Below are 25,871 nucleotides of genomic sequence, written 5' to 3' on the forward strand. Positions count from 1 at the left end.
TCATAAAATATAAAATGAAGTTTTTTGCCCAGTCACTTCAGGTGTTAAGCAGACAAATTAAATCACGTATTTTCACAAAAAAGCCACTGAACCATTCAACTATTCAAGCAAGCAACAGGCAACAATCGTTTTATACTCTTTTATGCTGGGTTTATCCTAAATTACCTTCATTATTCAAAGCTGAATTTCGATTATTTATAACACAAACGCGCACAACACACACACAGAGTTTTCATGAGCAAATTAAAAATTAACGACATTTTAACAGAAATATTGGGTAGAGGTGGGTTTTTTACACCTATTCCTCTCTTACTCTTCATATAGAATTGTAATTTGTGTTTTTTTTTTTTTTTTTTTGCAAATAAAACTCTAACACACGCACATCTACAATGTCGTAAAAATACCAAATGAAAATCAAGGAAACTCTCTACTATTTTATTCACTTTTGTCAATTTCCACGTATTATTCTTTTAAGGGGGCATAAAAAACAAGTACCTACGTAAAGCAACCCAACCAAGTCAGCACTGGTTAAATGAATTTTTGTTTTGCCACACTCCCAAACAACAATTTCATATGTATATGTAGATACACATTGAGACAAACCAATATGTATATTCCTGCTGCTAAAGGATTCCCGAGGAAAGAGGAAGGCAACAAAATTATAGCCTGGATGTAAGTAACAAGAATAAACGTGTTTTCGGAAATAAAATACAGCAAAAGCAACAAAAAAAAGCAGCAAATGTAGAAACATAAATTCACCAAATGCAATTACACCAGTGACTGGAAATGCTTATTGCTACGAGTATTGCTATTTTTTGTTACTAGTCAGGCTGCTGCCGCTACTACTTTATGTACGTACATATGTATGTGTGTTTGAAGTTGTCTTAATAGAAGTTTAGTATATAAGTTTCCCGGTCCTTGTGGAGCCTTAAGGGCGAATAAGCGTGTAAGGTAAACATGCGGCAACATTTGTTATGATAATAACGATGATGATTATAATGATGACTACGACGTTTATGCTGAACATGATTATGCTGATAATGACGTTGAATGCATGCAAATTTAATAAACGAAAATGCTCGTATTACAACAACAGAGCACAGCAGTACCAAATCTTTTATTCTTCTATCTGCTGCTGTTATTCTGAAGTACTCTACTCATATGTTTTGTTAGATTTTATTTCAGTTGTGTTTTTTTCAAACTCAAACATTCTTGTCATCTTTAGCTAAACGTGCTGCAATATAATCCTGAATAGGATTTAAGCAGTCACATGAATACTTGAGAAGTTTGCAAAGCATTTGGTGGAACGTACAAAAATTGAATTAGAACAGAACTAGAAAGGAACTAGACAGAACTAGAACAGAACTAGAACAGAACTAGAACAGACTAGAACAGAACTAGAACAGAACTAGAACAGAACTAGAACAGAACTAGAACAGAACTAGAACAGAACTAGAACAGAACTAGAACAGAACTAGAACAGAACTAGAACAGAACTAGAACAGAACTAGAACAGAACTAGAACAGAACTAGAACAGAACTAGAACTGAACTAGAACAGAACTAGAACAAAAGAACAAACTAGAACAGAACAGAACAGAAACAGAAATAGAACAGAACTAGAACAGAACTAGACAGAACTAGAACGAACTAGAACAGAACTAGAACAGAACTAGAACAGAACTAGAACAGAACTAGAACAGAACTAGAACAGAACTAGAACAGAACTAGAACAGAACTAGAACAGAACTAGAACAGAACTAGAAAGACTAGAACAGAACTAGACCAGAACTAGAACAGACTAGAACAGAACTAGAACAGAACTAGAACAGAACTAGAAAAGAACTAGAACAGAACTAGAACAGAACTAGAACAGAACTAGAACAGACTAGAACAGAACTAGAACAGAACTAGACAGAACTAGAACAGAACTAGAACAGAACTAGAACAGAACTAGAACAGACTAGAACAGAACTAGAACAGAACTAGAACAGAACTAGAACAGAACTAGAACAGAACTAGAACAGAACTAGAACAGAACTAGAAACAGAACTAGAACAGAACTAGAACAGAACTAGAACAGAACTAGAACAGAACTAGAACAGAACTAGAACAGAACTAGAACAGAACTAGAACAGAACTAGAACAGAACTAGAACAGAACTGAACAGAACTAGAACAGAACTAAAACAGAACTAGAACAGAACTAGAATAGAACTAACGAGAACTAGAACAGAACATAGAACAGAACTAGAACAGAACTAGAACGAACTAGAACAGAAACTAGAACAGAACTAGAACAGAACTAGAACAGAACTAGAACAGACTAGAACAGAATAGAACAGAACTAGAACAGAACAACTAGAACTAGAACTATAACTAGAACTAGAACAGAACTAGAACAGAACTAGAACAGAACAGAACAGAACTAGAAAAAGAACAGAACAGAACTGAACAGAACTAGAACAGACTAGACAGAAACTAGAACAGAACTAGACAGAACTAGAACAGAACTAGAACGGAACTAGAACAGAACTAGAACAGAACTACAGACGAAATAGAACTTTATTTCGAAAACTTTTAAGAAAGTTTTTGTTGTAATTTTAAACTATTTTATGAAAAATCCTTAAAATTCCCATAAAATCCCTATCGCACAAGTTATTGCCGAATAAAATATTTTATTTTCAGTTTTATTTTTTTTTTTTTCTTATTGAGGAAATTGATTATAGATTAACATATTTATGCCAAAGATTATATCTGAAATGTTTTTGATGTTCATGTTACCAAGATCGTAACAAATCCAACACATGTATTCACGTTGCGAAATGGAGTAGTCAAAAAAAACTTACAGGTTTTTCCGTATAGAAACAGTTGGTAGAAGTTACATTTAATGTTTTAAGGATTTTTATTTTTCTTTTTTTTTCGGTGAAATCTTTATGAGAGGATACAATTTACCTTTAGGTTGCAACAAACTCATACACATATACAGTTACAAGGATATGAAATGGGAAAATACGTTTATTTCCTTAAGTATTGTATTACTTATATACGTAGCTGTGTATGCAGACGTACATACTTATGTGTTTGTTAAAGTAATATAAAAATTTATTTTGATTGCGAGTGTGTGAGGATGAGGTAACCTGCAGTTTGAGGAGACTATCTTCAATAAATAAGTTGGTGTCTTGAACCAATTTAGTAACCAAAAACTAACGTCTATAACTAATTTGAGAGACTGTTCAGAATACTTGGATCACAAAAACGAATTATTTAACTATTTCTATGACTCTCTGAAAGGAATCGGTAGTCGTTTTGGAAACCTGTCGGTCCAAATGTTCATTGAGAATGTGTTTTTGCTGGTAAAAATATTTAGAGTGTATTCAAGTACTTTATATTTAAAAAAAATATATGTAATAAAACATATTTTCTGTTAAAGCAATTGAAAGAAAAAAATAGAATAAATGATAAAAAGAAACGCCAACCAGCCAACTGCATTTAAGTACTTGAAGTTTAAATACATATTTTTCTCTGCCACTAAATATTAAGACTTTCACTGCATTTCCAAGAATACTACAATTTTTGACTACTATTCCTTTCAATAAATAATTTTTATTTATATATTTCCGTTTCTCTTTTCTATACATTTTTTTAGTACTTTCAAGTAATTTATGTATCAATATTACAGCAACAAAACGTCAATGATTATTTTATCTAGTCTATAGTTAAGTAGAAGAACACTAATTCCTTTACATTCCCTTGTAGGAACTTAATAGAGTTCTTTAAAAATTCACATTTCATGTTTTTCTCTATTGAAATTCTGCTGAAATTCATTAAATATGAATCACAAACATATTTAACAATTCTGCCAAGGAATTTGTAGTTTTAAGTAAAAAAGTACATCATCATTGTTTTGTAAAGTAGTGCAAACAATAAATATTTGAAAAGCCTTCTTTCAAAACCCACATACTTGTTGTCTTCCATCCAACTACACACATTTACACTCTGCTAGTATTTTAGCAATTACGTATTTATTAAGTAGTACCATCAAGTGCTTAGTGTCTGAAGAGTACGTACCCAAGAGGAGGAGTAGTTGTAGTACATTGCTCTACAATTAACTATTTCTCACAAGCCTTATCAATTTCCATGGTAACCCTGGGTATGGTAAGGGTCATCTCTATGTACGACAATGTCCATACAATCATACATACATTCAATTACATTTCATGTCAGATAATGGCTACAATCTGTATTATCACAATTTCTCTGTGTATATTTGTTTTTTTTTTTCTTTTTTCTGCTAAAACGTGCATGTTGCTTTTTATACACAGCAAAATTGTTTCAATTGTGTTAAAGCGTATTGATGATTTGGGATGCAGTTTTTTAATCTATGATTTAAAACAGAAATAAAAGAAATATTACCTCTCAATTTTGTGGTTTAGCAAGTAAATTGTTTAGCATATAAAATATAAATAAAATATAGAGATAAACTAAAACAGAACTAGAACAGAACTAGAGCAGAACTAGAACAGAACTAGAACAGAACTAGAACAGAACTAGAACAGAACTAGAATAGAACTAGAACAGAACTAGAACAGAACTAGAACAGAACTAGAACAGAACTAGAACAGAACTAGAACAGAACTGGAACAGAACTAGAACTAGAACAGAACTAGAACAGAACTAGAACAGAACTAGAACAGAACTAGAACAGAACTAGAACAGAACTAGAACAGAACTAGAACAGAACTAGAACAGAACTAGAACAGAACTAGAACAGAACTAGAACAGAACTAGAACAGAACAGAACTAGAACAGAACTAGAACAGAACTAGAACAGAACTAGAACAGAACTAGAACAGAACTAGAACAGAACTAGAACAGAACTAGAACAGAACTAGAACAGAACTAGAACAGAACTAGAACAGAACTAGAACAGAACTAGAACAGAACTAGAACAGAACAAGAACAGAACTAGAACAGAACTAGAACAGAACTAGAACAGAACTAGAACACAACTAGAACACAACTAGAACACAACTAGAACAGAACTAGAACAGAACTAGAACAGAACTAGAACAGAACTAGAACAGAACTAGAACAGAACTAGAACAGAACTAGAACAGAACTAGAACAGAACTAGAACAGAACTAGAACAGAACTAGAACTGAACTAGAACTGAACTAGAACTGAACTAGAACAGAACTAGAACAGAACTAGAACAGAACTAGAACAGAACTAGAACAGAACTAGAACAGAACTAGAACACAACTAGAACACAACTAGAACAGAACTAGAACAGAACTAGAACACAACTAGAACACAACTAGAACACAACTAGAACGAACTAGAACAGAACTAGAACAGAACTAGAACAGAACTAGAACAGAACTAGAACAGAACTAGAACAGAACTAGAACAGAACTAGAACAGAACTAGAACAGAACTAGAACAGAACTAGAACAGAACTAGAACAGAACTAGAACAGAACTAGAACAGAACTAGAACAGAACTAGAACAGAACTAGAACAGAACTAGAACAGAACTAGAACAGAACTAGAACAGAACTAGAACAGAACTAGAACAGAACTAGAACAGAACTAGAACAGAACTAGAAGACCTAGAACAGAACTAGAACAGAACTAGAACAGAACTAGAACAGAACTAGAACAGAACTAGAACAGAACTAGAACAGAACTAGAACAGAACTAGAACAGAACTAGAACAGAACTAGAACAGAACTAGAACAGAACTAGAACAGAACTAGAACAGAACTAGAACAGAACTAGAATAGAACTAGAACAGAACTAGAACAGAACTAGAACAGAACTAGAACAGAACAGAACTAGAACAGAACTAGAACAGAACTAGAACAGAACTAGAACAGAACTAGAACAGAACTAGAACAGAACTAGAACAGAACTAGAACAGAACTAGAACAGAACTAGAACAGAACTAGAACACAACTAGAACAGAACTAGAACACAACTAGAACACAACTAGAACACAACTAGAACACAACTAGAACAGAACTAGAACAGAACTAGAACAGAACTAGAACAGAACTAGAACAGAACTAGAACAGAACTAGAACAGAACTAGAACAGAACTAACAGAACTAGAACAGAACTAGAACAGACTAGAACAGAACTAGAACTGAACTAGAACTGAACTAGAACTGAACTAGAACTGAACTAGAAGTGAACTAGAACTGAACTAGAACTGAACTAGAACTGAACTAGAACTGAACTAGAACTGAACTAGAACTGAACTAGAACTGAACTAGAACTGAACTAGAACTGAACTAGAACTGAACTAGAACTGAACTAGAACTGAACTAGAACTGAACTAGAACTGAACTGACTAGAACTGAACTAGAACTGAACTAGAACTGAACTAGAACTGAACTAGAACTGAACTAGAACTGAACTAGAACTGAACTAGAACTGAACTAGAACTGAACTAGAACTGAACTAGAACTAGAACTGAACTAGAACTGAACTAGAACTGAACTAGAACTGAACTAGAACTGAACTAGAACTGAACTAGAACTGAACTAGAACTGAACTAGAACTGAACTAGAACTGAACTAGAACTGAACTAGAACTGAACTAGAACTGAACTAGAACTGAACTAGAACTGAACTAGAACTGAACTAGAACTGAACTAGAACTGAACTAGAACTGAACTAGAACTGAACTAGAACTGAACTAGAACTGAACTAGAACTGAACTAGAACTGAACTAGAACTGAACTAGAACTGAACTAGAACTGAACTAGAACTGAACTAGAACTGAACTAGAACTGAACTAGAACTGAACTAGAACTGAACTAGAACTGAACTAGAACTGAACTAGAACTGAACTAGAACTGAACTAGAACTGAACTAAAACTGAACTAGAACTGAACTAGAGCTGAAGTAGAACTGAACTAGAACTGAACTAGAACTAAACTAGAACTGAACTCTAAAAACTCCAAAGTTTCGAAACATTTACTTACTTCATATTTTTTTATATTTCGTCAACCTAAACAAATACCTTCTCATTTCACTGATAAGAAATGACGATTTTCAATTTCTTGTTTCAAAGTCAGGTTTATTAGTTTTTCGCTAAAGAGTTCAGTTTTCCCACATGATATTTCTTATCATCATATAACTCAAGACGACAATATTTGCTGATATATATAATTCTAGCAATCATTTACTGACAAATCACTTTTCTAAATATTTATTAACAAATTATCTGATTAATCTCTCGTAAACTTAGAAAACCACCAACAAAAATGAAAAAAAAAAACATCTTATCAGTTGATTGAAAAAACGGATCTCAGGCCTGAATTGAGATTTATTTTGAAAAACATCAGTCAGTTGTTTTAGTTTGAGGCTCGTGAGCGGTTGTTGCGGAAACAGAATTCGTATAGGCGCTTCGTGAAAAGTATATAAAATTGATAAGAAATTTTAATTTAGTTCATTTTGTTAAAAAATTATATTAGTAAAAGTATTTAATTTACAACAAATGACAAGTTAATAGATTTAATTTTATTTTAAAAACTAAAACCTTAGAAATTCTATAAAAAAAGAAAAACAATTTCCCACAAAGCTTTTAGTCGAGCTGTGTTAAAGTGTGTGTGTGGAAAAGTGTTTTTTCTAGCATGTACGTATGTGTGTTAAGTGTTTACTTGGCTTCGTGTATGTGTGAATGTTTGCATTTAAATAAAAAACTTTGGCATTAAAATATTTCCTCTCTATGTGTTTGAACAACTGTAAATTTGTTTGTTGGGTTGAGTGTGTGAATTTGTTATATGAACATGTTTGTATGTATGTAGGTGTGTCTATAGGTGAGTGCGTTCGTTTGTTTCCTTGTATGTTTAAATACGAAAGTTTTTAGGGTAAAAAAATCTATGAGAGAGCATTTAAAAGACCGAATATTCTGTGTGTTGTAAAAGATCAAACGGCATTAAAAGTGATTCACTGAATAAAAAAAATGGCTTTGCCCAAATAAATGTTGGCATTGGCTAAAATATAGTATATTAAAAGGAAAAAGTATGGCAATAGGATGTATAGCAACAACTACAACAGCAAACTATAAAGAAGCTATAGTCGGTCAGTCCAAACTTTAGTTCTAGTTCAGTTCCAGTTGAGTTCTAGTTGAGTTGTAATTCAGTTCCAGTTCAGTTCAAGTTCAGTTCTAGTTCAGTTCTAGTTCAGTTTTAGTTCAGTTCTAGTTCAGTTCTAGTTCAGTTCTAGTTCAGTTCTAGTTCAGTTCTAGTTCAGTTCTAGTTCAGTTCTAGTTCAGTTCTAGTTCAGTTCTAGTTCAGTTCTAGTTCAGTTCTAGTTCAGTTCTAGTTCAGTTTCTAGTTCAGTTCTAGTTCAGTTCTAGTTCAGTTCTAGTTCAGTTCTAGTTCAGTTCTAGTTCAGTTCTAGTTCAGTTCTAGTTCAGTTCTAGTTCAGTTCTAGTTCAGTTCTAGTTCAGTTCTAGTTCAGTTCTAGTTCAGTTCTAGTCAGTTCTAGTTCAGTTCTAGTTCAGTTCTAGTTCTAGTTCAGTTCTAGTTCAGTTCTAGTTCAGTTCTAGTTCAGTTCTAGTTCAGTTCTAGTTCAGTTCTAGTTCAGTTCTAGTTCAGTTCTAGTTCAGTTCTAGTTCAGTTCTAGTTCAGTTCTAGTTCAGTTCTAGTTCAGTTCTAGTTCAGTTCTAGTTCAGTTCTAGTTCAGTTCTAGTTCAGTTCTAGTTCAGTTCTAGTTCAGTTCTAGTCAGTTCTAGTTCAGTTCTAGTTCAGTTCTAGTTCAGTTCTAGTTCTAGTTTCAGTTCTAGTTCAGTTCTAGTTCAGTTCTAGTTCAGTTCTAGTTCAGTTCTAGTTCAGTTCTAGTTCAGTTCTAGTTCAGTTCTAGTTCATTTCTAATTCAGTTCTAGTTTGAGTTAAGTTCTGGTGCAGTTCCCCACTACAATGCTGTAGGGTATGAAAATTCAACTGGCATAACTAACACTAGAACAAACAAAAAACGAATATAAAATTTCAATTAAACCCATAATAATACTACAATAATAAAAAATTAAAAGAAAATAAAAGTATTATGCAGCATAGTAGTGCAAAAATTAATGTTATCTGAACTAGAAGACTGCAATTGAAAAACTATAAAAGGTCTATAGTTTACACTAGAACTTTAAATGATAATATATATTTTTTTTTTCAAATTAATGTTAAAATTAGACATAAAAATTAAAAAAAAAAATGAAAACAAAATCCAAATTTCAATACATTTGTTCTTAAAAATCTAAAACATGAACCACTCTAATTTTCACATATTTTCACATAACATTTGATATAAATTGATATGCCAACAAACTCACTCACAACTGCACAAACCTACATATCCTTGACTCATATGTACATACTTGTGTATGTGTGTGACTGTAAATTTGTGTTAAAATATTTTTATGTATGTACGTTTGATTGTATGCGTATTATTATGAAGATGAGCATTTATTTGAATAACAAAGTGATTTTGATTGAATTTCAATTGAAAAAGATTGAGCAAAAAATCAAAAAAAACAAGAAATCTGATTTTGGCAGTTTTTTGTCTTTGTTTTTATTTCTGCTTTTTGCACTCACACAAAAAAATAACACACACACACAGAGACTTTAAGAATCGTATTTAATTAAAATACAAATATATTCGTTTTATAACATAATAAAAAACATAAAAATAAACATATTCTGTCAATTTTATTCATACGTTACAGATCAGCATAAATTATTTATAAAACGATCCAACTAATTCTAATGGAATTTAAACTAAAAAGTTTATGTAAAAATTGTTAAAATCCGTAAAAAACTGAACAGAACTAACACATTTTTATTGGATAAATCAACAACTCAACATAAAATTGAACATGAAGCGTTCAGCGCTTTTAGGCGCTAACGGCTTTTATTTGTTGTTAATATTGCTGGCAATATTGCAAGTAACACTAGCAGCGAGGCAAAGTAAGTAAAAACAATTTGATTACATTTGTTTTACAGATTTTATTTATTTTTTTTTTAATTTTTTTGTATGGAATTTTATTACATAAACAATTTTTAAGTAATTGTATTACACACGATAGTGTGTTGCAATAAAAATTATAAATTTTGAATCAACAATTAAAAACACTAAAATAAAAAGTTGTAGTTCAGTTGTAGTTCAGGTCTAGTTCAGTTCTAGTTCAGTTCTAGTTCAGTTCTAGTTCAGTTCTAGTTCAGTTCTAGTTCAGTTCTAGTTCAGTTCTAGTTCAGTTCTAGTTCAGTCTAGTTCAGTTCTAGTTCAGTTCTAGTTCAGTTCTAGTTCAGTTTCTAGTTCAGTTTCTAGTTCAGTTCTAGTTCAGTTCTAGTTCAGTTCTAGTTCAGTTCTAGTTCAGTTCTAGTTCAGTTCTAGTTCAGTTCTAGTTCAGTTCTAGTTCAGTTCTAGTTCAGTTCTAGTTCAGTTCTAGTTCAGTTCTAGTTCAGTTCTAGTTCAGTTCTAGTTCAGTTCTAGTTCAGTTCTAGTTCAGTTCTAGTTCGTTCTAGTTCAGTCTAGTTCATTCTAGTTTCAGTTCTAGTTCAGTTTCTAGTTCAGTTCTATTCAGTTCTAGTTCAGTTCTAGTTCAGTTCTAGTTCAGTTCTAGTTCAGTTCTAGTTCAGTTCTAGTTCAGTTCTAGTTCAGTTCTAGTTCAGTTCTAGTTCAGTTCTAGTTCAGTTTCTAGTTCAGTTCTAGTCAGTCAGTTCATTCTAGTTTCAGTTCTAGTTCAGTCAGTTCATTATGTTCAGTTCTAGTTCAGTTCTAGTTCAGTTCTAGTTCAGTTCTAGTTCAGTTCTAGTTCAGTTCTAGTTCAGTTCTAGTTCAGTTCTAGTTCAGGGTCTAGTTCAGTTCTAGTTCGTTCTAGTTCAGTTCTAGTTCAGTTCTAGTCAGTTCTAGTTCAGTTCTAGTTCAGTTCCTAGTTCAGTTCTAGTTCAGTTCTAGTTCAGTTCTAGTTCAGTTCTAGTTCAGTTCTAGTTCAGTTCTAGTTCAGTTCTAGTTCAGTTCTAGTTCAGTTCTAGTTCAGTTCTAGTTCAGTTCTAGTTCAGTTCTAGTTCAGTTCTAGTCAGTTCTAGTTCAGTTCTAGTTCAGTTCTAGTTCAGTTCTAGTTCAGTTCTAGTTCAGTTCTAGTTTCAGTTCTAGTTCAGTTCTAGTTCAGTTCTAGTTCAGTTCTAGTTCAGTTAGTTCAGTTCTAGTTCAGTTCTAGTTCAGTTCTAGTTCAGTTCTAGTTCAGTTCTAGTTCAGTTCTAGTTCAGTGCTAACCAAGTTAAACCATTTACAATAATCCCTCCTCCAAATATTTCAGATCCCCTTAAAGATCCAAAAATTTGTGGTCGCCCCCACTGTGATGTCGATAATGATAAATTCAAATACAACGACAATATCTTCAAATATGACTACACTTTACAATTACGAACTGAATTCTCGGGCACTGGAGAAAATACATCTGACTTGTATTTGAGAGCCAGTTTAGATGTTTTCTTTCCCAAACCCTGCGAAGGTTACTTGCGTATCAATGACGTAAGACTTTTTGATAAAATCGAACATCTGGAGCAGGAAACAAGCGAGTCCAGTTCAAATACCGCCAGTAATGATGTCTATGATTATTACGGTGAATTAGAAAGAAATTCGGATACGGATTTTGGCTCTAGCGATGAAAACTCTGAAGGTTCTGCCACAAATGAACATCCCAATAGTAGAGATTTGGAAAATGATTTGAAAAAGAATCTTTTACGTTTTGCCTTTCATGATGGTTTGATTAGTGAGATATGTCCCACCTTGGAAGAACCCACCTGGGTGTTGAATTTCAAAAAGGGTATACTATCAGCTTTCCAAAATACCATGATGCGTTTTGATGTCGATTTCAATACCACCGAAACTGATGTATCGGGTATCTGTAATGTTCAGTACACTCTACAAACCACCGATAATGTGTTTGTCACCATACGCAAAGATAAGGATGTGAAAAGCTGTCGCAATCGTTATTCTACGCATTCAGTATTGCAAACAACACCGTATAACTTCCGTGACGACAAAACTATTTGGCCAATTTTGGATTCACAAAGTTATTGTAACGTAAGTAAAAAGTTTAACATTTGTTTGTTTGTTAGTTGATTGCACAAATAGCACAATAACAAATGTGTTGAGTTGATTTCAATAGTAGTTTTTATTTTCTTTCTTTTACTTTTACTTTCTTTAAATGATAGTTTACCATTGACAATAACATTTATCGTGACATCAGTTGCTATGAACGTCACCAACTTATACCATTTTCCAATGCCAGTACCGGCGCTGTTACCACTACATCCCAAAAATTGGAATTTAAGGGTGAAGATACTTTCAGTGTGGGAGAATTTTTGGCTGAAAGTAAGTTTGAATTGCTGTGTTATTAGTTTGGCAAATAATGTTGTTGTTTTATTTTATTAGACAATGAATTTGTGGAGAAAAGGTCTACTTTGTTATTTGATCATACACCCGCCATTAAACCAACTCATGGTGAAATTAAGGCTTCCAGAGATTTGCTAAAGGAAATGTGTGCCGTGGGTTATCCTAAAATTCAAAGAGAATTTATAGACGTTTTTACCAATTTCCTACAAACTACCAAATATTTGGATTATAAAGCCTTGACTCAACTGCTGGCTCGTTCTGCGGGTATTTGTGAAAATGGAAAGTAAGTTTGGAACCTCAAAATGTTTATTTAAATTATTCAATAATTGTTCTTTTCTTTAATAGGAATCACGTCTTGGAGTCATTGCCTTATATAGGCAGCACCGCTTCTTATCAATTGATGCGTGATCAAATCATAGCCAATGCTATACCTAAGAGATTGGCTCACAGCTGGATGACTTCGTTGTCGTTTATACAACGTCCCGATGAGGAGACCTTGGAAACTTTCTTTACCATTTTGGAATTTTCACGTAAGAAAGTAGATCCCGAGTACACTTTGGGAGCTTCGGCTGTCATACACAGTTTCTGCAGACACAACGAAAACTGTGGCGAAAACCTTAAGGTCCAACGTATAGTAAATCTTTTGGAAACGGAATTCCTTAGCTTGTTCAACATGTATCGTGGCGAGAGACGTACTCGTGAAAGAATGATTATTATTTTGAAGGGCTTGGGTAATATTGGTGTTATGTCTCAACCTTTTGCCGCCCAATTGCAGGAAATTATCACCCAAAACTTAACTGCCTTGGAAATTAGACTTCAGGCTGTTATGGCCTTTAGACGTGTGGATTGTATGGCATATCGTGAGTTCTTTATGGATTCATATGCCAACTACACTTTGAATTCGGAAATAAGAATATTCAGTTATCTACAGGCCATGCGCTGTCCTGACTATTTGTCCATTACTCGTATCAAGAGTATTTTAGAGCATGAAGAAATCAATCAAGTGGGTTCGTTTGTTTGGTCTCATCTCAAGAATTTGGCCAAATCTTCTTCACCCATACGCATAGAGGCTCAAGGTTTACTGCTCAATGATGATCTGTCGGATAAATTTAAGCTGGACATACGTAAATTTTCACGTAACTATGAGCACTCTCTATTCTTCGATGAGTATAACTTTGGTAAGTTGGAAAAGCAAGAAAAACCACAAAAAGTTGTGTTAACTCTTAAATCCTTTTAGGCACCACCACGGATTTGAATTTGTTATTTGGCACTGATTCCTATTTGCCACGCATGGCTACTTTGAACTTTACCAGTGAGCTTTTTGGTCAAGCGGTTAACTTTTGGGAAATATCTGCTAGAGCAGAGGGTTTTGAAGAAATGGTTTCCACAGTATTTGGTCCTAAAGGACCGCTTAATAGAGAGTTCTTCCGTAAAAAGTTTTCCTTCTTAAATAGATTATTGGGCACCGAAAGCTCGGAAGATGATGGTAAATTTTATACTTTACATAACCTATAAACTTATTTAAATTCTTGATTGCTTTTAGATACCTTGGAAAACTTATTAAATCTAGATACTTTGCGCTTAAAACGTGATGTCTCCGAGGATGCAGAGGAAAACTTTGAAGATGACTATGAATTTGAGGAAGACTTAAGTCGTACGAAACGTTCTACCACGCCAGAAAATGAGGGACGCAAGGATAAAGTACAAAAACAAGTGCGCGATATGGGCTACAAACTTAATTACAACTATAATAATCCTAAAGCTCAAATTGGCTTACGTGTTTTTGGCAATGATTTGCGTCATTACTCTCTGGAGGGAAATATGGAATTTATGGCTTTCGCCAAGGAATTTGATCCCTTCCAACAAATTGCCAAAATATTATCGGGCCAAGAAATAACCTACACCAAGTCTAATGTCTTGTTGGATGCTTCCTACAGCGTACCCTTGGCCATTGGTTTGCCTTTGTCCATTAATGCTTTTGGTGCTTCTTCGGTAGATTTTCGTATATCTGGTAATTTGGATCGTGTGGAACCAGCTACAGATTGGCATTTCGATTTGGAGGGTAAATTTAAACCTTCCGTATCAGTAGATGTCATTACTTCCATACAAGCTGATATGTTTTACGCCGTCTCGGGCATAAAAGTCAAGAGTAACTTGTACTCGAATTCGGAAATTGAAGCAAAACTTAAAGTAAGAGGCAAAAATTTGGTATCATTTTCATTCGATTTGCCTCAGGATACCAACGAAATCTTTAGTGCTCGTTCCGAGCTTTTGGTGCTTAAAGAAGACAAGGAAATTCCTCAAACTGGCATAGAAACACGTCGCTCTAATAGTAGCTGTACTTGGCCGGTATTAGATCAAGCTATAGGCCTGCAATTATGTTCTTATTTCAGTGTTCCCGACTTGGCCAACTCCTCGGATAAGGTTTATCCCAGTTTGCTTTTAAGTGGTCCCACAAATTTCAGTGTTATTTTGAAAAAGTCTGATCTAACTGCCAAGAAATATGTGTTTGAATATAACTGGGATCAGGTGCTGAATGATTCTAGTTTCTCTTTGGTCTTCCATACACCAGGTTCGGCTGCCAAACGCTTATTGGTTACTAATGTGACAACCACGCCCGATGCCTTCAATGCTTCCGTAGCTTTTGTTAATGCCAATACTAGGGTTTCTGCTGGTTGTAATTATAACAGCCATCCCGATGATCGCCGTTTAGATGTTTTCCTGGACACAAATGGTAATCGTAGCTTTGATTTAAATATGGAACTTAAACGCTGGCAGGATCGTACCGCCTGGATGTATAAACCGAAAATGTTGTTGGCCATTAATGGTGTCAATGTTACGGGTCTCATTGGCACCATTAGGATCAATGAAAAGAATGGCATAACGCAAAATGATTTTGAATTATCATTCGAAACTAAAAAATTACAGGCCATGGTAAAGGGCAACTTTGTACAGACCGAAATTACCACCTCCACTAATCTAACAGTCAACTATAGATTCCAAGCCAATAAAATTGAAACCATTAACTTTGAAGGTAAATTGGTTAATACCGGTGATAAATCTAAAACGGAATACAGAGGCAATGTAAAACTTAAGACTTCGGCTTATCCTAAGCTCAACTTTGTTTCTAATGCCACCTGGCTTAGTTTGCAAGGACACACAGAGGGCGTTGTAACCTATAATAATGATCCTTATTTGGTAAATCCTGATCACACCAGCTCAGTGCGTTTAATATTTGCTCGTTCTTACTCGGAAGATCTGTTAATGGAGGGTTCTCATACTCGGGCCAGTTTTGAGGTTAAGATACCCAGATCTAAAGTGGATTTCAAGGTTTCCCTTAAGTAAGTTTTATAATCATTAGCACTCAAAAAAAAAATTACTAACTTTTAGCTTTTTACAGACATGAAGAACGCAGTAAAAATGGTACCGAACACAACGTTTTATTGGGCCTACGTTATGCTCCGGAAAAAGAAGCCACCGGTTTGTTTTCTATTCACCTGCCCAGAAGAAGCCTATTCGCCATAGATGCTTATGTCAATGTCACTGTGCCGGAGTTCAATTCCTGTACCGCTAGAATCAAGCTAACGGAAGTTACTAGCAAGAGTTATATGGTAGGTCTTAATCTAGAATAATTAAGTTCGTACGTTTACTCTTTTCTTTTCATCTTATAGATTAACCTTAATGGCTCCTGGTTTACGGGTCATTCCATCTCTCTTAAAGGCAACTACAAAGACAAAAGTTCTAGGGTGCAAAGTTTACATCATTTGAAACTGGTAGTGGAAAGTCCTTCCTTCAAGGTGACCTCTTTAAATGTGGTATATCGTCGTAATCAAATGATACTATTTACTGATGTACAAACCCGTTATGGAGCCGATCCTTATGGTTTAACCGTGCAGTACAACGGAAATGAGGTAAACAAAAATGCCAATGCTGAAATTCGCTTGAAGATCAAAGAAAAGGATTACTGGCTAAATGCTAAACTTTTATCGGAACAACCCAAATTGCTGCAAGTTGAAATACATTTGGATAAACTGCGCGATATACACATTAAATTGGGCCTACTCTCTATAGAGCAAAGAAAGGAATTGTCTTTGGAATTAAAATGGGATGCCAATCGTGATCCTTCTCAACGTTTGGGTCTTTTGGCAGAATTCAATAATCCCGGCAATAGGCGTTATGAGGGCAACGTTATGGTCACCTATCCCGATAGAACTATTAGCTGTGGTTTTGATGCCTTTACAGGAGGACCACAATACTATGGTTCAGCTCGCGCCAGTTGGAGTGTTAATGAAATGGTGGTCTTTACCTATAATGCAGGTGTAATGCCCGGCAAACAAATGCACAATTGGATACAAGCCGAACTTTCTACACCCTTCCAAGGTTGGCGTAAGAATAGTGTTAATGCTGGTGTTTATAATAGAGGAAATCTGATACTGGCCAATACCTCTCTTATATGGGCTGATGACCAGACTTTGGAACTGGGTTATAAGAGTGATTATGAAATGGTGGAACCCGTCGTAAGCTTTGATGTCTACTTTGGCATTAATAGTACCGTCAAGGATATACCCATTATAAATGTTAAGGTTAAGCACTGGCAGGATATGAAAAAGTTCGACAGTGTGTTGAATTTACGCTATAGTGGCGCTAACGAAACGCTTAATGTCTACAGCATTAAATCTTTGTGGGAATTGGCCCAAAGTACTAAAACGCAAAACATCTCGGGTACCGTATTTTTGGCTACACCATTTGAGGGCTACCGTAAAGGTGGTCTGGCTGCCAAGTTTATGTTGAATGATAAACGTGAAATTCAGGGAGCTGCTTCTTTGGACTTTGAGATACGCGAGTTTACTTTGGCCATAGATGGTTATGTTAGAAAATTCTCGGATAATATGTTGACAGTTAATATTACCACTCCCTTGGAGAAATTCCGCACTATTAATGGACGTTTTGGTTTGAATGAAAAGAAACATCATGCTGTAGCCGAGGTTAGGGCACCCACTGCAGCCTTGGGAGCTGAGGTTCTATTCGATATTATTTCTCTTATGAATTTCGATATTAAATTAAGTGTAGCCACACCTATAGAAAGCTTCCAGCAGGCGGCTTTATTCGCTAAAATTAAAACCGAAACTGTGGATTTAAGAGGCATGTGGAATAATGCTACATTAGGTTTCACCGGCGTCTGGCGTATGGATAATATAGCCGATTTTGAATACTCCTACAAAGTATTTACACCATTGCCGGGCTTTGAAGAAAATGGCTTCATAGCCAAGTTTAAAAAAGAGAATGTGTTTGTTTTCTATTTACATGGCAAGCTATCCAAATACAAAATAGGCTTTAAGATTAATGGTCATCCTAAATCAAAACTTTTAACCCAATTGGGTGGCAATAAAATAGAATTGGAACTTTTGTACGATGATGATTTTCAACCGCCGAAGATCGATTCCGAAGACTATGATATGGAAGATATAGAATATGATGAATTCTTATCGTACTTTGTAGAGTTTGAGATAGATTCCTTGGTTTGGCCTACGGTACAGGGCTTTGGTGATATTCAGGAAGTCATGGATTATTATATTATAGTGGGCAATCTTCAACTGCCACAGGGACGTATCGATCTTAAGGATCGTTTATATTATCCGGATTATATTAATGTTATTAATGTCTTGACTGTGACTACACCATTTGAAGTGGCTAAAGAAGTTAAGGCCATAGTGGAATATCACATAGATTTGGACTATAATTTCTTGTATGATAAAATGCAATTCATTGTCAGCAATGGTGTGGATCAACCCGCCATAACCGGTTTTGTACTTAACTATACCAAGATTGATGACTCCGTTAAACCCAAAGAACATAATTTACAAATCAATATTAAAACACCATTTGAAACCTTAAAGGATATGGATATATGGGGTAGATTGGAAATGGAAATTGGTAATATTTATAAGGGCAACATTTCCTCACGCACAGCCTCAACTTTCCTCTCACTGGCTGGTTCTGTAGAGGTAGAAGAAAACTTCTTAGAAACCTCAGTGGGTATTTTGCTAAACACCAATGTTATTCCCCACTATGCTTGTAGAGCTTACTTTAAAAAAGATTTCTCTCAAATTGACAATTCCGTGGACATACAATTTGTGGTGACCGACAATGAAGTGGTTAATGAACTGCAAATTGAAACTGCCTGGCGCAAAGATCCCGGCCATTTAGTAAATGTAGATGGAAGAGTTAAAACCACCATGTTACCCTTGAAATTAGTGGAAACTAATTTGCAAATTACCAAAAGCTCTAATCCCCAGCTCAGCTTTGATTTGGGTTTTGTAAGCCAAACAGGGCATAGAATAGAATATGGCACCCGGGCCAACAAAAAGGATGATATTTTCAATGTAGAAGTCTGGACACCCATAGAGAATTTCCGTAATATCTCCATGCATGGCTCAATGATACAAAATCGTAATAATCCCAATGAATATCATGTTAGTGGAAATCTTTACCGCAATATGGTTACATATGCTCTCAATGGTGTCATTAGAATGGCGGAAAATTATCCCACGGATACACGTCTAAGAGTACAACCCAAATCAGGAGGTCGTGATGGAGTAATTGAACTAAGCATTACTGAAGCTGGCGGCAATCAAAAAGGCTATAATTTCCAATTTAGTGCCATAGAAGATGGTAAAATGTGTCAAATTTCTGGTGGCTACTCACAAAGCGAGGAATCTGGCATGGACTTTTCGGTACTCGTGCAATCTACTTTGCCCGAAATTAAACGTATTAACTTCAATGGCAAATTGAGACCACGTGAAAAGGGTCATGTGATTGGTGATATTTCTTTGGAAACTCCTTGGAAGGAATTGGGTATAGACTCGGTCAAATTGCATTCGGATATAGCTATACGTAAGGATAGCGGTAATATAGGAGGAGAGTACCGTATAGGCCCCAATATAGGAAGAGGCAATTGTATTTGGTCTTGGATTTGGGCTGAAAATATGCAACTCACTTTGGAAAGTTATATGGAACGACCTGAAGCCAATCCCAGAATTGTGCATGCTAGCGCTAAATACATTAATCCAGACAAAAATTACTTGCGCCTGGTGACAGGAGCTAAACTAGATGTTGACTCCAAATGGAAATTGGCTGTAAATGGTACCATGAACTATCGCTCCTCGGATGATTTACAGGCGAATATAGTTACCTTACTACCACAACCAATAGGTGATGTGCACAACTTTGGCCTGCGTTATCGTGGTAATTTGGTTAGCAAACAAGGTGTCCAGCCCGAAATGTTCCTTGAAGGAAAATACCTTTCTCAAGAGGCTAAACGTAAATATTTGGGCCGTTTGTCATATAGAAATACCACCGATTTACAGGGTATGGGTCATGTTGAATGGGGCGTAGACACAGATATCTCCACAGTGGAAGGTGACTTCCAGATGTTGCGCAAAGATGTGGCCAGGCGTGACTTCTATGCTAAATTGATAACACCCAAATTTAGGGAACAAGACACCTTCTTTATGAAGGGTAATTACGATTTGAGACAAGATGAATATCATACTTTGGCGTAAGTATATATGTGGTTTTAAAATTTTGGATTTATATAACAGTTCTGTTTTTCAACTAGCTGTACTATTGATTATCCTGCCTCCCGGCCTATAGCTGACTTGGATGTAGCCTATAAAACTATATCCAATATGTACGGTTTTGTAAACAGTACCACTCCATTCCTTAATGTCAGTTGGTTTAAGGGTGACTTCAACTTTACCACACAAGGGTAAGATTTTCTACAATTTTTCTTAAAGTTTTTGGAATTTCAATATAAATTCTTTTCAGACCTGAAACCTATCGCTTTTTTGAAGGCTCTTGGCCCTCTGATAGCTCCTATTTCAAACTGCATAGTTTCTATCATAGTCAAGAACTCAAACATAATCTCAAAGGCAACATTGAAATGGAAATACCTTTAACTACCCGCCATAGAGCTGATATTGAATATGGTCTAAATGAAAAACCAGACTTGGATAAGGGTTTCCTTAAAATTAACTACAATGACAAGCAAATCCTCAATGGAGTGTACAAATGTGTAGAGGAACATGATCCTTTACATGTCATTACCACCGATATAACAGTGGAAAATGAAATGAAACCTTTGGGAATACATTATGTCAATACTAAAGATATGGCTAAACCGGGAGAATCTTTGGATATTAAACACTTACAAATATTTGAATTGAAAAATGTGGAAAACTTTAATTTAACCGGAGAATTGTATACCACAACTAAGTTGAATGGCCAGGAATTCAAAATTGTGGCCATACATCCAAATCGTACCGTGGTATTGACTACCAACTATGAGGAGGATAGTGAGAAAATGGTCAAGCATCGCAGTAAATTGGAATTGTCACAGACAGCTTGGATTGGTTATAATTTAGAATTGAGTAATTATACAGTGGTAAGTTAGCAGCACTCTAGTTGTTTCTTCTACCTAAATATTTAAATTTCTTTATTACTATTTACCTTCCAGCCCGGCAATGACTCACGCAAATTTGTCATAGATCTTTCATATCCCAAACGTACCTTATCTACCGAGGGTTGGTATTATAATACCGAAAGTAAATTCTTCTCTGATATTGAATTCAAATGGACCAATCCCGAGTCTTTCGATGAGGATGATGTTTTGAAAGTAGTGCGCACCGCTGTTCTATGGCAAGATGAACCTTTGCGCAGGGGTGATAAGGAACGTCAATCCTTGTTGGTAACCATTGGTCATCCCTATTTAGAAAAAGATGTTATCTTAAAGGGCAATTATCATCGCAGCAATGTGGAGTTGCTGAAGACGGATTTGATGATTGACTATTCTGATGATAAAGCTCATGCTATTGTTTTGGGTGCCGTCTTAAAAGATATGTATCAAGAATTTGGCTATACCAACTACACTTTCAAATTCTTTGCTCATCATGTAGCCTCAGAATTGGATGTGCAGGTGAATGGTACCTTGGCTGCCAAATCGTCTTACTATAAAACTGAATCCTATGCCAATTATAAACGTTCTTTCTATCCGGAAAAACATGGCAAATTTTTGGCTTTATTGGATTTGAATCGAAAGGAGATCGAATATATTGTAGGTTTATTCTATTATTTCTTTATATTTAAAACTAAATCATTTCTTTAACTTTCAGCGCAACTCTCCTTATCGTTCGGTAAGATTATGGGCCATACCTACTATTAATCATCCCGTATATGGTCTCAATGCCACCATTTGGGATACCCCTGATACCAATAATACCGGTTATATAATTGTGGATATTTTGAATAAATTTGCTCGAGCTGAGGTTAATCTTACCGAAGATGCTAGCCAAAATTTGCAACTTATAGGTTCCATACCCGATGCCCGCAGTGGCTACTTGGATATTTGGAGAAATTATGAAGAGATACGTATTATTGATATCAGCTCTTATTTGAAAATGAATCATTCACGCTTGATCACAGGACGTTTCCATTGGCGCCCCAAAATCAAACAAGAAGTTAAAGAGAAATTCCATTCAATTGGCTCCTCGGTTTATAATTCCTTCTCGGAGGGCATAGACTTTTGGGTAAAGTCTTTGTATAGTGAGACCATAGAAGCTATAGGCATTATTTGGGATACTTCCAAGGGCTATAATCAAAGATTCTTCGATGATATAGGCAAGTTGAGTGTATTGGAAGAGGATTTAGATGATTTACGTTTGTTTGTCAATCAGTCTTATGAGGCCAATGATTTCTATATCAAAACTGTGGTTAACTTTACTTTGACCATCATCGACGAGTTGGCCATACGTGATCATATTGAGTCTTTGCCCAAAATATTCTCCGAACTTTGGCAAGCTATGGGAGATTCTGGTAAAGCTTTGCGCAATAGTGTAGTCTGGTTGATCGAAACCATTAAGAAGACCTATAATAATGTATTGGAAACTATTAGTCGTTTCTTGCATGGCGATTCCTTGCAATACTTGTCCGGCCTTCTGGAAAAGGGTGTGCATAAGTATGATAAATTTATTAAGGATTTACATATCTCCTTTATCAAATATGTCGAGAATTTATGGAACAAATTCTGGTCTATGATGTCCAATTACTGGCGTGGTGTATTGAAACGTTTGGAGCCTCATATCTTCAAATTTATCAGTCATGTTGAGTCGGCTTTGTGGAATTTAAGCAAGGAATTGTTTGATTTTATTTACAAGAGAACCAATGAATTGGCAGAGTCTCCTTATTTCAATAAGGTATCCAGTTTTACCCAAGATGTAGATCGTTTATATAGAGATATTAAGTCCCATGATGCCATAACAAATATTAAGAAATATTCTTTGATTGCTTGGAATTTCATTAAGGAAAAATATTTCAAGCTGGTGCCTTTCGGTGCAGAACTTAATGAGGTGTTGACGGAAATATGGGAAGAGATCAAGGAATTGCAAAAAATAGAACAGGTCGAGTTGGCCATACAGAAGTACAAAGAAGTAATGGCCAAATTGGAATGGGTGGCTGAGGAGTTGCAGTTTGAGGCTAGATTACATGAATTGTATGCTTTAATAGCCAATAAATTGCGCAATTATGCTACCAATGCTTTGGAAACTGCCGATATGTATAGAGAGGCCAAAACGAAATTTATATTTGATCCCGAAATGGGTATTTTGGATTTGGAACAAAAATTACCCATGTCTTGGCATGCCTTCAATGAAACACCCAAATTTGAAGAGATACCCGAATACAAATTCCTGGCCAAGGCTCAAAACTTATTGAGTACCACCAATTCTTCGGTGATACGCAGTATCTATAACATGAGACAACATTTGGATCCTAAGACTTGGTTGCCACCATACTACTGTAAGTTTGGAACATTTTAATGATAGGGGAGATTTATTAAAAACATTCCTTTACATTACAGCTCGTGCTTTGCTGATAGACTCTCGCCATTACATGACCTTTGACAAACGTTTTGTCGGCTTGAATTTACGTTTCGAGCAAATGTCGGGCAGCCTACGTAACCGCCAATGTTCTTACTTATTGACTCATGATTTCTTCCAGGGTAATTTCACCCTAATGCTAGAACCTTCGGTAAGTGTTAGAATTTAATACTAAACCAAAAAATATATGTTTATTATTGTATAACTTTTAGGCCAGTGTTAGTAACAGTGATACAGTGGCCACCAGGAAATTGAACTTTATAGCCAATGGTGAATTAATAGAGATCGATTTGGGCAGTGATGTAAGTAAAATCTTATTGCGCATAAGGAATACAATTGAAATTGATCAATATTTTCTCTAGCATATAACCATTAATGGTGATCAAAAATCCCTACTGCCGTTGAAACTTAATGATGTCACCATATCCCGTGATCTGGATATACTATCCATTACCTCCGATACCGAATTCAGTTTGAGCTGTAATGTCCAATTCGATTTGTGTTGGTTTGAGGTTAGTGGCTGGTATTTCGGTAAAACCGCTGGGGTATTGGGTACCATGAACAATGAAATCTTTGATGAATTCACCACTTCCAAAAATCAAATTACCAAAAATTCTGCAGAATTCACTGATTCCTGGAGTGTGGAAAGTTGTAAACAGAAAATGAAACCCAATACGCTTACACCCACGGTGCCAGAGGAAGTCAGTAAAGTTTGTGATTATTACTTTAAATCGGGCATGTTATCGGCCTGTGCTGACACCGTCGATATACAACCTTTCTATGATATTTGTTTGGATTTGGGCAGTAATTCGAATGCTGTACGTCCTGGTCATCCAGCCAATAAGGGAGCCTGTACAGCCGCCTTGGCCTATATAGAGGCCTGTACAAGTGCCAAAATACCCATGAGAGTACCGGATCAATGTGTTTAGTAAGTAGAGAGCTAAAAGGTTTTACTATTTAGAAAAGCAGTAAAGATTTTCTTTTCTCTTTAGCTGCCAATTGACCAATGGCTCTTATGTACCCGAGGGTACCTTTGTGGCGTTGACTGCTGCAGATGTGCCACGCAGTAGTGATGTTGTTTTTATTGTAGAGGCCAAACCTTGCAATGCTAACTTAACGGATAATAAGAATATCATGTCAATTGTGTCCACCCTGGAGGAACAGCTATTGGCTCATAAAATCTCCAACAATCGGTAAATAGCCTTTGTCTTAAACCAAAGAAAATGTTTAACTTTTCTTTTTCAGTTATGCCGTGGTTACTTTTGGTGGGGTGGCTCCTTTCGACAAGCCACGCAGCATTTACTATGAAAACTCTGTTTTCACCCATGACTTTAACAATCTGGCCAAATATTTCGCACACATAGACACCACCAATGGCACCAATAACGATATACTACAAGCTATATCCACTGCCTCCCGTTTGAACTTCCGTCCGGGAGTATCGAAAACTTTCATTCTTTTGACCTGCAGTGATTGTGCTGCTCGTCATATGCGTTTCGATTACAGTTCCATTTTACAATACATGCGTGAGGAGGGTGTTAATCTACACATTTTGGCAGATACCGAATTTGAATTTGAAAAAACACGCAAATTAAGACACTTCTTTGGTCTAGATCGTGAGTTGGTGTATTCCAAACGTTTCCCTGAGGGAGACAATGCTACGCGATCACAGTTGCGCATACCCAAGAGTAATTTGGGTATTTGCATACCATTGGCTTTGGAGACCAATGGTTCGGTATTTAGTGCCCGCAAGTTGTTGCCCAAATTTAAATATCCCATCAAGAGATTTGCCACCATATTCGCTAAACGAGTAGCCAAGAGTGCAGCGCCACCAGCCAATCAAACCTGTGAGTGTTCGGGTCATAATACGGGGGTCTCGTATATGGCCTGTTCGCCCAGTGCAGATACCGTAGAAGATTTGGATATAGAGGATTATGTAAGTTTAATAATAGTTTGTAAATATATAGGTTATATGGTTAATATTTTCTTTATGTTTTATCATTAAAGGACTTCCAATTTAACGGCTGGGACTGGGATGATGTTTCCAATGAAATGGATTCTTAATTTTAGTAAATTTTGTAAATCATCAGTTGTCATTTAATTAGATTTTAGGTTGAATTTTTTATATATGTATGTAATTCATAAAAAAACTGTGTTTTGAATTTTATACTTTTTGTTATAAATAAATTTATGAAAAAGTAAACAAAAACTACTGCACAGTATAACAGTTAAAAATTAACCCTTATTTTTGTTTTAAACACCTCAGTCTAGGCACAAACCTTTTTAAAATTATAAAAGTTTATAAAGCTTTAAGCTAAAAGCTGTTAATAAAAAGCTACTTTCAAAGTTTTAAATTTTTTACTAACAGCCTCAACGGAAATAAACAATTATTTAGAGTGTGGAACTAAGGCTACAAGTGTCTTCATGATGACACTTGGTTCCAAACAAAACACATACACAAACATAGCAATATGTTTATACATATGTATGTATGTATGTATGTGAGTATTTTAACCATGAGTACTTTATGAGTACA

At 35.5% G+C, this 25,871-nt stretch overlaps 1 protein-coding gene across 2 annotated transcripts; it reads left to right on the forward strand.

Moving 5' to 3' along the window:
• Nucleotides 1-7,406: 7,406 nt before the first annotated feature.
• Nucleotides 7,407-25,538, forward strand: LOC119611822 (apolipophorins). 2 transcript variants are annotated; one of them, XM_037967523.1, is made up of 20 exons: nt 7,407-7,425; nt 9,730-9,970; nt 11,323-12,092; nt 12,224-12,383; nt 12,444-12,687; nt 12,750-13,582; nt 13,642-13,890; nt 13,948-15,745; nt 15,805-16,015; nt 16,076-19,962; nt 20,023-20,172; nt 20,232-20,847; nt 20,920-21,516; nt 21,575-23,255; nt 23,317-23,486; nt 23,548-23,637; nt 23,698-24,263; nt 24,328-24,528; nt 24,581-25,271; nt 25,343-25,538. In XM_037967523.1, the coding sequence occupies exons 2-20, from the start codon at nt 9,880-9,882 to the stop codon at nt 25,397-25,399; spliced, it is 13,062 nt and encodes a 4,353-aa protein (XP_037823451.1). In that variant the 5' UTR covers nt 7,407-7,425; nt 9,730-9,879; the 3' UTR covers nt 25,400-25,538. The 2 variants fall into 2 exon arrangements, with proteins under 2 accessions (XP_037823451.1, XP_037823450.1); XM_037967522.1 differs by lacking the exon at nt 7,407-7,425 and adding an exon at nt 7,470-7,488.
• Nucleotides 25,539-25,871: the final 333 nt, after the last annotated feature.

The sequence above is a fragment of the Lucilia sericata genome, unplaced genomic scaffold (assembly GCF_015586225.1).
Source record: "Lucilia sericata isolate MDLA Ls3-8-SP2 unplaced genomic scaffold, ASM1558622v1 Contig001540F_arrow, whole genome shotgun sequence".
Classification (NCBI taxonomy): Eukaryota; Metazoa; Arthropoda; class Insecta; order Diptera; family Calliphoridae; genus Lucilia; species Lucilia sericata.

Bases quoted from the DNA above. Each gene is read 5' to 3' on its own strand.
- LOC119611822 (XM_037967523.1), top strand. From the start codon at position 9,880: ATGAAGCGTTCAGCGCTTTTAGGCGCTAACGGCTTTTATTTGTTGTTA. The intron at 12,384-12,443 runs GTAAGTTTGAAT...TTATTTTATTAG, and splicing joins GGGAGAATTTTTGGCTGAAA to ACAATGAATTTGTGGAGAAA. The intron at 20,173-20,231 runs GTAAGATTTTCT...AATTCTTTTCAG, and splicing joins TTCAACTTTACCACACAAGG to ACCTGAAACCTATCGCTTTT.